The sequence below is a fragment of the Thermobia domestica genome, chromosome 3 (genome assembly GCF_964235325.1).
Source record: "Thermobia domestica chromosome 3, izTheDome1.hap1.1, whole genome shotgun sequence".
Taxonomy (NCBI): domain Eukaryota; kingdom Metazoa; phylum Arthropoda; class Insecta; order Zygentoma; family Lepismatidae; genus Thermobia; species Thermobia domestica.
Window position 1 is genome coordinate 11,190,628 of NC_137456.1, and position 14,193 is coordinate 11,204,820.

Sequence of the window (14,193 nt, forward strand, 5' to 3'; positions counted from 1 at the left end):
GGAGACCAAAGCTATGGCAACGTCGTTGAACGTAAGTTAAGTTACAATGTTACTAGTAAGAGGATATGATTGTTCGGACAGTTCCGATTACCACCCACTAAGGGTTTTAAGAATCTGCCAGATCTATACAAATTCACTCTTCACAAAATTTAAAACACAAAAAGCTTTCTGCTCACTAGTCGCCATTTTTGCTACTAACGCTTTCTAACGGAAGACCGAGAAAACTGCATGCGCATGCGTGCGTACAAAACTGTTTGAGTTGCTCTTTCATTTGATGTGTTACTTATAATTGTAAGTTAATTGTAATAAATACTACAAAGCCTTTTAAACCCCTATATTTATTTTGAAACACCCTGTATATTGGCTACAAGCCTCTTTAGTATAGGCTATAAATTTTTAAAACTTATGCTTTCCTAATGCTCGTAAGTCGAATAGTGGCTTCTGAATGCCAAGGATAATAAGTTTTCAATTACTTTCGATATCTGACAATGCAATTTCTGAAATTTTTCCAAACTATTTATTTATTTATTTATTTATTACCTAATTCCATAATTTTCGAGTTCCAGCTGTTTCTCTCGTTCTACGCGCACCATCAACTCTCGATGCCGCTTTTGTTCTTCTTGAAGACGCTCTTCGGCTCTTAACTCCACTTCGCGTAGCTGTTCCTCCAACATGTGGACTCTGCAATGAAGGGAATTTAAAGAAAAATTACTTTAACAAAAACTTCAAAATAACAATAAGATCATATTTTTTTGGCACAAGAACAATCTTCTACACTAAAATAAATAAATAATAAAATAAAATAAAATAAAATAAAGTCATAGCCACAAAAATCAAACAAGTCTATTTTGTTTGAAAATTGCGAAATCACAGTAGACTTGCAAACTACGGAGATTCGATAGTGAAACCGGAAATGGTAGATAGAAACCGGAAATAATAGATGCATCACTTTCAGTTTCAATAGAAGGATACGGTCGAAGATGGAACGTCTTTTTCGGATGTTGAATCCCTACCACGAACATCTCACTTTATCTGATAGTATTTGCTATGAGAATCATATTGAGACAGGGATTATATAAACCTTCAGCCAGAGTCTGCTTCAGATTTGAATGTATGAATAAGGATAGAGATCAAACTTATTTTATGGATCCTGAATCTTAATCAGAAAACAGTTTCTCACTATCTATTATGGTTTCTGCTCTATCATGGTCAATGTTGAAGCATGAAATGGTAGAGTTTTCTAGTGCTTCTGGTTTGAATATAGGATTAACACTTTAACCCTAGTCTAGTTCTGGAAGGACAGGCTGTAAACTAACGTTAAATCCAAGTGTCGTTTGGAAACGTCACGGCCATTTAAAACTTAAAATGCCAACCAAAAATGCATTTTTGTATGCTCTTTTATTTGAGAAAGTAATTTTGAGTGCTTCGTGAATGTACTGGCAAATCTGATCCAAGAATGCCTTTCAGTCATTGTAGAAAGAGAACTAAAGAAGGTGTATCATTATCATTGACAAGACTCAAGCACTATTACTTTGCTAGAAATAAAGTTATTGTTTGCAAAGATTATTCGCATATGTCTTGTACTGAAACCGACATCGTCTAGTAGATTTGTACTTTTTCTTTCATTTCTCGAAGTTTCAATCGTTTAGAGTACAAACTTAGGAAGATATGATTTTTTTTAAAATAACCCTTTTTTCTCCAGGACATAGGACTGTCAATTTAAGGTTGGTTTAAAGGGACAAGTTTTGCTGATAGATGTCACTACAGTCTTCGTATTTCTCTCATGTATTTTTTACCTTTCACGAAAATTCACGATTTCTCTTACAAATTTCAACCTAGAGACTTCAAATTTTTAGAGAGGGAACTTCATAACCTATCGAAGGCAACAATCCGTGCCGTTTTTTATTTAGAATTTTCATTGTTGAAATTGCTTGATTGTTGAAATGCATATCGAAACCTTTAACAATATAACTTTGAACAATGAAGAAAATTCTAAATTAAAAATCGGCACGGATTGTTGTCTTCAATAGGTTATGAAGTTCCTTCTCTAAAAATTTGAAGTCTCTAAGTTGAAATTTGTAAGAGAAATCGTGAATTTTCGTGAAAGGTAAAAAAAAAATACATGAGAGATAAGAAGATTGCAGTGACATCTATCGGCAAAGTTTGTCCCTTTACACGAACCTTAAAAACTCCTAGGATCGAAAATGTTAAGGGAGGAGATGAAACAAATTCTTATATATATATATATATATAAAAGTGCACTAAAAAGGAACTTTTTGTGGGATAAAATGAAGAAATGAATCTAAAAGTAAGAATACTGGACGCTACTTAATGTTTATAAGGGACGTTTCTCGACCACATTAGGTCTCTACATACATGACAAGCAGTCTTCGGAGAAGCTCGTGAAGAAAGAACAGTGAGAAAAACACAATCTATGCTAATGATCACCATTACTATGCACTTTTCTATTACAATTTCATAGTAATGAGCTACATATATGTAACCTTGTTTCTGTGTTCACAGGTAACTTACCTCTTAAACGCCTATATAGCTACCGTAATTAACTTCTTTAAATTGCTTTTCCTTTCAGAATTAATCCTAGAATTACCAGGCTGTATCTGGTACTGGATTACGAAGGGTAATAGTACACAACAGTTCCTCATCGTGTTCCATACTCGAGGATAATTCTTACTCTTGCACCACGTACAGAAATGGTGGTATGTCATGTACAAGTTTCAGTCGATAAGTAAATGAAAGTCGCTTTGTTACCCCATTTTCAAGTTCCTAGATCCTCAATGAATAATCCGTAAAAGACTGAACTTCGTGAGTCCTCGGGAAATGGAGAGGAACTGTTGTATACTATATCCCCAACTACTTTCATATAAATTTAAATTCTTGTGTTACTTCTGAAATACTATATAGTATTTACAGAAACAGCTATTCTTAACTTTGTACCGTACATTTGATTGCAATGAGAAAAATAAAGTTCCTTACGAAGCCTTAACAGTTTCTAACATAACTTGAAATTGTTCGTTGTTTAATATTGTTGACATATTATACATTTTAGAATGAGAAAGACCCATTGAATCACCACGTATTATATCTCCAATACATCACTATTCATTATCATGTTTCATTTTCTCCAAATTACGTATTACATGGCACTGTTCTTTATCGGAAAGTCTTTTTCAAATTGACTACTTTGTTCGATTATTGTTTAAAGAAAAAGCTTCGTGCACAATTATTCTTCATTGGTTTAATGGGAATGTGTAAATTCTATCGTTGCACTTCAGTCTGTTTCATTGAAGTGGCACGTGCCAAAATGGCCGATTTTGCCTGTTTTAAATATACTTGTTTATCACACTATTACTGTAATAAGGAAGGATAAGCGGCGCATGAATATAGTAAAATTGAAAGACATTGTAGTAAGATTGTACTAAACAGTAAAATTGTCAAAAGTAATAAATTGTAATTATTAAAAATTGAATAAAAATGGAGAGCGAATGCTCCCCAATACTTAGGTTTACAGCGCCATCTCTTCCACCACTTCAGTCTGTTCTCACTGACATGAAAAAAAAAAAAAAAAAAAAAGCAGAGGAGGTGTTTTATATTACGATTTTGACTCAACATACCGGTTATCTAAATGCTGAAATACAGTGAGGATGTGTTGTATAAAAGATTGTATTTCTAATCATATAATGACAGAAAACCACTGGAGAGCTTCTCTTTAGTTACCGGGGGAGGGCATGGAGAGACTTTGGATCCCCACCGAGAAGTTTCCGAAGAAAATATTTAACAAAAAATATGTCCCCTTATGTTGTATTATTTATTTATTTAACAATCACCAGACACAGCTCAGAGGCCATTTTATACATACTGGATATCTAACTACAACAATAACAATGGAAATGATTTGGGAAGGTATCGGCCAGGGCCTGTTTAGTAGGTACCATCCCGGCATTTGCCTGGTAGGACTGAGGAAAACCCGTCAGGATGGTCGGCAGCGGGAATCGAACCCGTGACCTTCCGAATGCGAAGCTAACGCTCTACCACTTGAGCTACTTCGCTCGGTAGGGAATTATACACGAAAATGCTCAAAAACCGAGTTTTTATAGTAACAATTTCCTGCAGGAAACTCCCGAACTCCCACTCGAATGAGGGATATTCCAAACCCCCGTAAGAACTACCCCACAGCACACAACCTCTAAATCTGACCATGCTCAAAACACGACATTTATATGAATTAAGACAAGAAGACACACACACATACATACGAAACAAACAATTCCATATGGGACATCAAAAATAAACTAGGTGAACTTCTTTGACGATACCTCATTTTAAAAACAAAAGGTAGGGAAAAGATAAAAATGTTGGTGTTGATAACAGAAATTATTTCTAAGTAAGAAATAAAATCTTTTTACGTGCAAAACTATTCGTCAATTACTGTGTATATAAATGGATTTATTAAAGGTATTTCACATCTACTCTCCCGTGAGGTATGTATTGATCACTGAAAAACCAGAAGCGATATGGTATATCACCGCATACCGTCTCACTTCGACCACTGCGATACCTTCTTTGTGCAGTTCTAGTTTAGGTAAATATACATTCATTACATATTCACTTCTTTCATCAGAAATTCCTCTTACTACATTAAAAAGTGTTTCTTAAAAGTAGGACTTTGCATTACTGGGTGCTGATTCACTTTAGAAGCGCTTGGGTATAAATACAGCGTTAATGACTTAAGTAATAAAAACTACAATGCAAACACATTAACCAACTTGAGCTAGATGGCCACTAAAAAGTAAAGAGTTTTATTTAACCGAGTCTGGGCTGGAGCGCAGCAGGGAGCCAGCGCGGTAGCGAGCTCCTACGAAGCAAGAAAGATAAAGAATATGGTTTCCTCCTAAAGCTTTAGGTTCTACCGAAATTGAGGAGACTGGATAAAACACGAAAGCGAATTTTTGAATTGTGTTTCTGCAAAAGACAGCTAGAGCTCTTATCTCGGTCGACTTCGCTATTGAAATCAATTTGTTAATAACTTTAGGGTAACGGTGACCCTAACGATAGCTATCCATATCCCATTTTATACTATTGAAACAAAATAGCAGAAGTTATACATCTCGCCGTTAAGATGGCAGCGAACATTCTCGAGTGCATCAGCGGTTGCCCTCTACTGGATGAAACTAAAACTTTTAGTAAATTGTCTACCACAGTTTATTGGGATTTAACTTAACTCACACCAAGAAGCATGTCGCGAGAAATTATTTTGAAGCGGAGCAAAACTGTCTTGTTATTTTGACATTCAGTACTTTAATACACCTTTAACAGTGATGAATGAACAAAATGTATGAGTCAAATGACTATTGGTAGGCTAAATAAACTCTAAAAACCAAATCATTTGGTGAAACAGGTCTTTATGGACCTGAGTCGCTCCAACGCCATCTGTTAGCGACTGGCTGAACTATGTCCAGCCTAGCGACAAAGACGTGCTTAGCGCGCTGTGAGATCTATTCGCCGTCCCATCACGTGGCTCCCCAGCTTGCTTCACGACATTGGACGCCTAAAATTGGGAATCACCGGCCGGAAATTGAACCCGGGATCACATGGACGTGAGTCCAACGTTAATAACTTCTAGACACGTTGTCTCTAAATAAATTCTACTATTACATAACAAAATAAACTACTAAACTAAGAAAACAGTAAGAAAGACGTATGCTGATGACGTTAGAGCAGGGAGAAATGGAACGTTATATCTCATGGTCTTGTTGAACGTTTCCTTACCTTGCTTCCGTCTTCTCTCGTAGTTGGTTAAATTTTGTCAGGATCTTTTTAGGAAACGATTTTGCGAAATCTTTCATCATTTCTAACCGTGAGTCAATTATCTTTTCTTGTACTACGAAAAAGATTTTGAATTTCCAAGAAATATAAGTTTTAGTATTGTCTTGACAACCTTATTACATTTCTCTTTTTAAAATTTTAATTGTTAAAATTCATACCATTTATATGTATCTACTTAAACTGCGGTTTCTCAACCTGGCGTGACATGCAAAAATTAATCGAAAACTACTGATACTAGTGACCAATCCATAGTTTTCGGAATTGCTGAGACGGATAGTTGTACTTCGATCCCGCATAAGCGAAGGTCCAGCCTCCATCGGCATAGGAAGTAAGAAAAGGGGTGACATTATGCAGTGCTGTGCTGTGGGGGTGGGGGGCGAGCGGGGCGACGGCCCTGGGAGCCGAAGTAAGAGGGCGCAAAATTCGGGAGGAAGTGGTCCTATAATGTTACTCATGTTAGGAAAATGCATGTGCACACATATAAAGTGAATAATGGGAGGAAAAAAATACTCAAAATCAAGGAAAAGCCGGGTTTGGGAGTGCCGTCGTATACTCTCGCCCCGGGCGCTGATTTTCCACGCCACGGAAATGAATTACGGCTTTTTTTTTTTTTTTTTTTTTTTTTTTTTTTTTTTTACACTTTCATAGAAATGCATCCTAACGGGGAAATGAATTCAAATACTTCTCATAAATCTATTTTCCCCGTGTGAAGAGCAAGAACGCCGATCCCGGAGGGGCCAAGGGGGCCAGGGCTTCCCAAAGCTCATGTGGACCCCCTTACTGTATTTGTAAATTTACAATATTTGGCATAATTTGAATGCAACTTGTTTTAAAATCCTCATATATGCTTTGTGCGTCTGAATGGGCCCTCTCAAATTTACAGAGAAATCGGCGCCCTTGGTGAAGAATAAGAGTAAGCAATGATATGTGTGCACCAACAATAAGGTCTATTTGCACCTATCAAACATAATTATAATTGTGCAAGAAAAGATCTGACAAAAATTAAAATATGATGACAGCAAAACTAGTTTTAAAACGATAGACAAATGTCACAGCATATAATAGAAGATAAAAGGCTCTATTCAGACTATCACATATATGTGGTAAAAGGTTTTAAAAATGGAGGTGGCTTTTCCGGGGCTGCTTCGTAAGAGGTGTGCGCGGGGTTCGCACCAATTAGCAGGGACGGATTAAGGCTTTTGGGGGCCCTGGAGCCGAGTATTTCAAAGGGGGCCCTATGTTACGAATAATTCCAGCGAATAAACTTTCTTTGCTGCCTTTCACAGCCTCATAGGCTTATGGAAACACCAGAACTATGTTGTAATATTTTAATGTACTCCAAGTTTACAATAATTAGTTTAATTACATTCATTATTAACAGTTAAATGCTCATATACTGCTGTGTAACACACAAATGCCAAATACAAGCCAAATAGTCAACAGTCCCTGTAAAAATACAAATAGAGTACAGGAGATTCGGAAAACCTCCTAGATTTGCTCTAAGTAATGACAGGTATATCAAAGGAATTGTCACCACACGCTAATAATTTGTTTTGTAACAGAGGCCTAAAAGCTCACTGCCTCACAAAATAAGTATAATGAAGACGTTGGTGGAAAAAGACCTAACACTCTAGGGATACCGCGAGCGAAAAAAAAAAAAAAAAAAAAAAAAACGGGTCTAAAGCCTATAATATAGTAAGTTGATCGCTATATTTTAGTATTAGAGAAGGATTTTTGGGGCCCCCTGAGCCTGTGCTCCATTGGTTCCGCCCTTAATCCGCTTCTGCCGATTAGTAGGGATAAAACTGTGCAGATTTCTGTTTACTTCAGTTCCTGTGTTTACATTCTTCTCATTGCTAATAAAAGAGGACAATTTTGTTTTATTATTTCGGACGAATATTTTATTATTACAGCAAATAAACTTCTGATTAAAGCAACTCTGAGGAAACTCCGAACTAACAGAAATCATTTAACCAACGTTATTTTCCGTCGAAATCTGTCTTCATTTCTTCACTGTTAATGGATGAGTAAGTAGCTGCACACTTGTCATTTACTCCATTAGCAACTGGACTTATTGAATACTAATAGCCGTTCAAGGATATATCCAGCTGAAGGTGATGTGTGTCCCATCCAAAGCTATTATTAGATAAATGGTTTGTTTACTGTGGAAGAGCATCAAGAATTACTACGTTTCATGAAATTCAATCCAGTTATAAAATAAGTTAATGTTTCTAAAATACAGACAGGATAACGATAATTGTACAGTCGAATGAAATTGTACATACCCCCATCATTCCAGTCATTCCATGACTCAGTGGCAGATTTAGCCCGGGCCAGGGGGCCTAGGCCCCCCGCTTTTTTCAGCGACAAAAATAATTGACGCTATTATTTATATATTTTTGAAAGTTTATAGTGAACTCAAGATATACCTGTTACAGTCTGGTTTCTAGCTGTGCCTCCCCGTTTTTACCTTCTAGATCCTGCACTACAATGAATTATGGAACCCAAAGGTTCATCTCCGCAGAAACGGAACTCCATTGCATTCTATCCTATGCCAAGGAAATCTACTCTGAATTATTATTCACTTCCCGAAGATGTTGCTCTATATTATCCTCCCACCTTCTTCTTGGACTATCCTATCCAATGGTCTGCTTCCACAGAGCTTCCCGGTTCGAACTCGTGTTGCTTATGATTCTCGAAAGGGTTATCAGAAGTCCCTCTGTGTCACGAACAGTATAACAATATTTAAATTACATTTATTACTGAGATATATTGTGTAATGATTTGTGGGTCTTCAGAGTTGATAAATGGTAATTACTGAAAATTAAAATGAAATGACATCTTTCAGTAGATCTCTACAAAGAATTATTTGTATCTGTGTCTGCTCCTGTCTGTTCATATCAATTTAATAGTTCTGGGGTACAGAGCTCCCTTATGCTCCTCCCGTATCTTCGGTTATAATTTCGGACGGAACATGGCCTATCACTTAGTCAACATGAAGTCTCAGGGCCAACCAGAAAACGAAGACAATAATAACGTTCCTCGCTTAAAGAACCGTTCAGACCTGTTTTCACCTGAGTCAACACAGGAGACGTGGGTGGAATACCAATAGCTTTCCGGGTCGGCAGAAATCAACATTTAAGAATTCCGCAACCAAATATAGTATTTAAAAAAAAAAAAAAAAAAAAAAAAAGCTTACTTACCTTGCTTGCAAAGCGGCGTTTTCTTGTTTCGCTCGTGAATACCTATCGTCTGTAGACGTCTGATTGTCGGCCAGTGCGCTCACCTGTTGCTGGAGAAGCTGCACCTACAAAAACAAAAGAGCAACGACATTAACTACATGGAAATCCTCTCCTATCAACATTTTACTTTCAATCTTTTGATAGACCAGAGCACCTTGACATTTACAACGATTATCTTATCATGTTAACACCTGTGTTGCCAACACATGCCTTCAGAAAGTAGCTAAATGAAGCCAAGAATTTACTTGAGCTTCTCTAAACAATAATACAACAATAAGTCAAACATATACTTCACAGGTTTACTGTACACCTTAAGTATACTCGTACTGTAATACTATTATTCCTGGGATTATCAAATCACTCTTAACTCATAATTAAAATATTTACAGCATATCCCTTGAACTGGTCTCCAATTATTGCGGTGGAGTTGGTTATATACTGTATATACAAGTATATTATTTATTGCATCAGCATATTTATTTATTTGTTTGTCATGAACGTAACAGGCATAAGGCATAACCCCAATTATAGTGTTGGTGTATTACAAAATAAATTTACAATAGTTTTCGTAAACATCGAGTTCATATTACATATGTCAATTTCTTTGTGTTCGATACATATTTTGTTATAAAAGGAGCATATTCTCCATATTGGTGACTTCAATAATACGTTGGTTCTTGCTTTTCTGTAATAGAACAGGCAAGAATTATCAGCATTAGTTTCAAGTGTCAGGACATGAAAATTTAGTGTTCATATCAGATTCGTAAATCAAACTCGTTTTGCACTATTTTATGAAAAAAAAATCAATCTACCACGTGTTTCCTTTGTTGAAGTATAGGGATACAGAAGTTGTCTATTAATGTTAGATAATTTTCATAAGATGCATAGATTTCAATTCTCTTATATGCCAAGTATTTGATAAATTGAGATTGGATTTTTCAAGTTGGTGTCGGTATTGCTGTTGTGATGGGTTCCAAATCACAGCAGCATATTCCAGTTTTGATCGGACATGTTAAATTCCTTTCCAGTTCTAATTATGAACCCTAACATCTTGAGAGATTCGTTAACTATGTTCTCTATATGATTATTAAATGTCAGTTTCGTATCAAATGTAACTTTAAGATATTTGACTGAATTTAATCTATTTAGTAAGATCTGATTCATTGAGTAATTAATCTTGACTTGATTTTGGTTTCTAGTAAATGATAAAATATTACATTTGTTTATGTTCAAACCAAGTTTGTTAAGAGAACACCAGTTAGCAATATTTTCCATGTTGTGATGTAAACTTAGACAGTCATGGATGGTCTTTAGCCTACCGCATATTTTGAGGTCATCCGCAAAAAAGCAATTTGTCACTTAATAATATATGATCAGGGAGATCGTTAATGAATAAAAGGAACAATAACGGACCTAGGTTGGAGCCCTGGGGAATTCCAGAATATGCAATATAATCACTTGGTTTATACTCTTTGTAGATAACAATTTGTTTACGATTGCTTAAATATGATGAGAACTTGATCAAGAAGAAGATAAATTGTATTCACCTAGCTTATGCAATAATACTTTGAGGTGGATTCTGTCAAACGCCTTTTCAAAATCTACATATATTACATCAACTTGACATTCTAGATCTAACGAATTTGCTATAAAGTCTGTGACGTTTGAAAGGTTTGTTGTTGATCTATCAGTGATCTAGCACAAACTCAAAGTAGCCTATAAAGGGAAGATGGACGATTTTTGTGAGACGGTGGTCTTAATTCTTGATTGATTTTTTTAAAATTCAATCTATCCTTCTAGGTTTACAATTACGTAGTTGTAGATAGCTGAGTCAAGTTCGACCGGACAAGTTAATTTTGCTAGAGACCACAATGGGAAGCAAGGAAATTTTCCCCCCAGCCTGTAGGAAGTGAGGATATCATGCATGATATCGGGTTTCCGATATTACTAATAAGGAAGATGTACAACTATTTGAAAAAATATATAGTTGACGTAACATACAACGTTTTACTAATTACTAGTACATACGTGTATTATTGTTATAAAACATTATTGTATGTGGACTAGCATTTCTTTTTCATTACTCTTTCGTTACTCATTAATAAAATATACAATAAATATATTCTATATAATTACAGTATATTGTAGTTGAAAATACAGGAGTAGTCCGAAAATATGTTTCCCCTCCTTTTCCTTGAGAAATAAAAAAATGAGAAAAGCTATACATCGGTTGAATGAGAGACGCAACCATACGCCATTCGGTATCGTAAGTTCAAGATTTTGCAGATGGTACTAATGTAGTCCTTGCAGAAAATTAGGATGAGTGGTCCATTATGTGCTCGATGGACAATCAACGCCCAACGGTATTGTCAGGCACTGACGAAACTGAAGTGTGTAAATTAACCCCTTTTAGACGACAATGCGAGACCACACTCTGCGGCGGCAACGCAAAACCATCTTTCCATCCTCGGTTACTATTCCGCTGTACAGTCCCGACCTCGCGCCCAACCACCTCCATCTCTTTCTGGCATTAAAGAAAGCTCCCTGTGGAAAATACTTTGGAAGTAATGATTAAGTAACAAATCCTGAAGGATTTTTTTCCTATGTCGGACATTCTCTTCTTTTAAAGCTAAATATACACTACCGTATTTTTCCGACGTAACCATAAAAATTTTATACGCTAGTCTTGTTAGAATTTGTCATGGGACCTGTCGTGATTTTACGTACTGAAATCTTATATGCTAGAAAAGTTTGACTGACTTTAGGTGTATGAGCTAGATTACGGACGCAAGTTTACGACATTATTTTACGGACTGAAGTTATGGACTGAAAATCATGTCGGTATTTGGCCACTTTAATACGGATTTTTAAACCTTGAGCTGCGGTATTATAATGCATCGACGTCCTTAGTTCTTAGATGGATAAGGTTTGTTCTTTATTTCCGCAGTATAAACACCTCTTTATAGCCGCCAGGGGAAATTTATTTTCCGACTTAACCTCGTACCTAAGATCCAAGAATTACCCAAATATGAATTAAAAGAAAGGCATGGAATAATAATAATAAATATATATACAGGGTGTATCAAAAGTCCAGGGCTATAGGCCACCTCCATTATGGGTAAAATACGAAAAAGTGGAAAGCTGTTTGAAATGCATGGATTTCAATAGAAAATGGTGGAATTTCTCCACTCACGCTGCCCGTTTGGCCTCCACATAGGTAAGGCGTTCTATGTTAAATAAAAAAGTAATGTTGTCAATTTAGCTGGCTGTTTGAACTGAACGTAAAATCACACACACACATATACAAAATAATAATAATACGGGGAACGTGCACCCCAAGTAGCAAGAAAGCTTTCGGCAAGTTGGCGCGTGCTTGGCTTTTGGCTTTCTACGCTTCCATTTGAAACTGCCTTTTGTTGTACTTGCAAGGGATGCTTTAGACCGTCGCAGTCATAGCATCACTGGTCGTTCATTGGCTTTTGACTTACCACCATCGTAAAACGCTTGCGTCAAGCTTCAATGGAACACTGAATGCAAGGTTGCCCCAACGTAAATTCGTTGCTGGAACACACCTTGCGGGATGCTTGCACGTTTTCCAATCAAGCCGGATGCAACCTTGACGACTTGCAATGCAAGTTTATAGCAAGATGTATACAAGTTTCCTAACAATAATAGGTTGGTATGGTGAGACCCCAAGGGAATACCAGCTGAACTGGCAACATTGCTTTTTCGTTTAATACAGAGCAACTGCTGATGCTACTAAAAAAAATCCACATATTACATTGAAAACCACGGATTCCTAAGAATTTTCCCTTCTTTCCACTTTTTCATATCTCTATTCATATCGGAGTTTGCATATGGCCCTGGACTTTTGATACACCCTGTATGTTTGAGAAAATACTATGAACAGTTGACAATACCAAAAGACTATCTACTGTATGTATGAAATCACCGCGCAACTTTCAACTATTTCATGTATAAATAAAATGTCTACGGTACCGTTGAGATTTTAATTATTGAGAGCACGGTGGCTTAATGGTAGAGCGTTTACCTCTGGTGCGTGGGATCCCTGGTTTGATCCCTAGTCAAGTAAGTTTGTGGTGGACAACATCGTGTCCGTGGGTTTTCTCGGGGTACTACAGTTTCCTTCCACATTTTCATTCTATCAATTCTTACGTCATCATTCACTTGGCTTAATCACCGTCTCTCCCTTATTCTAAAATGCATAATCGTGGGACGTTGAACTAAAATATTTCATTTCATTTCATTTTGATTACTAATAGAAAATAAACAACTTTCTTATACTCATCAGAGTACAGACATTTCTACAGGTACAATTTCTGTATTTTATCAAATAATAATCGCTGCTTTAATTTCTGCATCTCGATTTAATCAGATAATGACAAACGTCTTCCAACATTTGGCGCCGCATTGTTGCTTAGTTCAGTAATTACAAAACCAAGCACTTCATAGTTTCTTACACACTCTTCTTTACTTACTCATTCCAAAAATAAAAATATGTAATGACGCAGTCAATATTTGACAGATTCTATTATTTTCGTGTTTATCGTCAAAGAAAATCTGTCAGTTTAAAGTGGATCACCACCCGGAACTCAGTATGTTTTAGCTCATTCCCTTAACTACTGCGCAATGAAATGTTACATATTATAAATATTGTAGTATAAGATAGAGTTATGTTTCAGCTACAACATAAGACACTGATTCATTGGATTGTGTCTTCTGATATCGTAAAAGATAACAAAACAAAATATTTGATTCCTTTTACAATAAGCACACAAGATGGAACTTGTTAGATCTTACTAGAAGTGCTCAGTTTTATGAAATGTTTATTTCTATTTATAAAGTATTTTAAAGTAACGACCTTATTACGAAATAGATATATTGTTTGACCATTTTTCGTGTTATTTTTCTCATTTTATATAAATATTAATTTACATTTAAGGAAATATATTTTGAGAAGAAACTTGCGCAGAACGCCATAATGCGTTGTTGCCAAATTTGTACGTTTACTGCATACGTAAAAAATTGTACGTTTAAGAACATTCCTGGATCCTAGTGTTGCGGTTCAAGAAGCGGAACTTAGCTG

General features: G+C 36.1%; 1 protein-coding gene across 6 annotated transcripts in view; it reads right to left on the reverse strand.

Annotated features, from left to right (window-relative positions):
• The window catches only part of nuf (rab11 family-interacting protein nuf), a 417,911-nt gene that overhangs the window by 33,074 nt on the left and 370,644 nt on the right, over positions 1-14,193 (reverse strand). For all 6 annotated transcript variants that reach the window (XM_081754030.1, XM_081754029.1, XM_081754028.1 and 3 more), the window contains 2 exons: positions 9,048-9,151; positions 541-681 (listed from right to left, as the gene is read on the reverse strand). In XM_081754030.1, the coding sequence (XP_081610156.1) occupies positions 541-681; positions 9,048-9,151 (245 nt within the window). The remainder of the gene's footprint in view (positions 1-540; positions 682-9,047; positions 9,152-14,193) is intronic.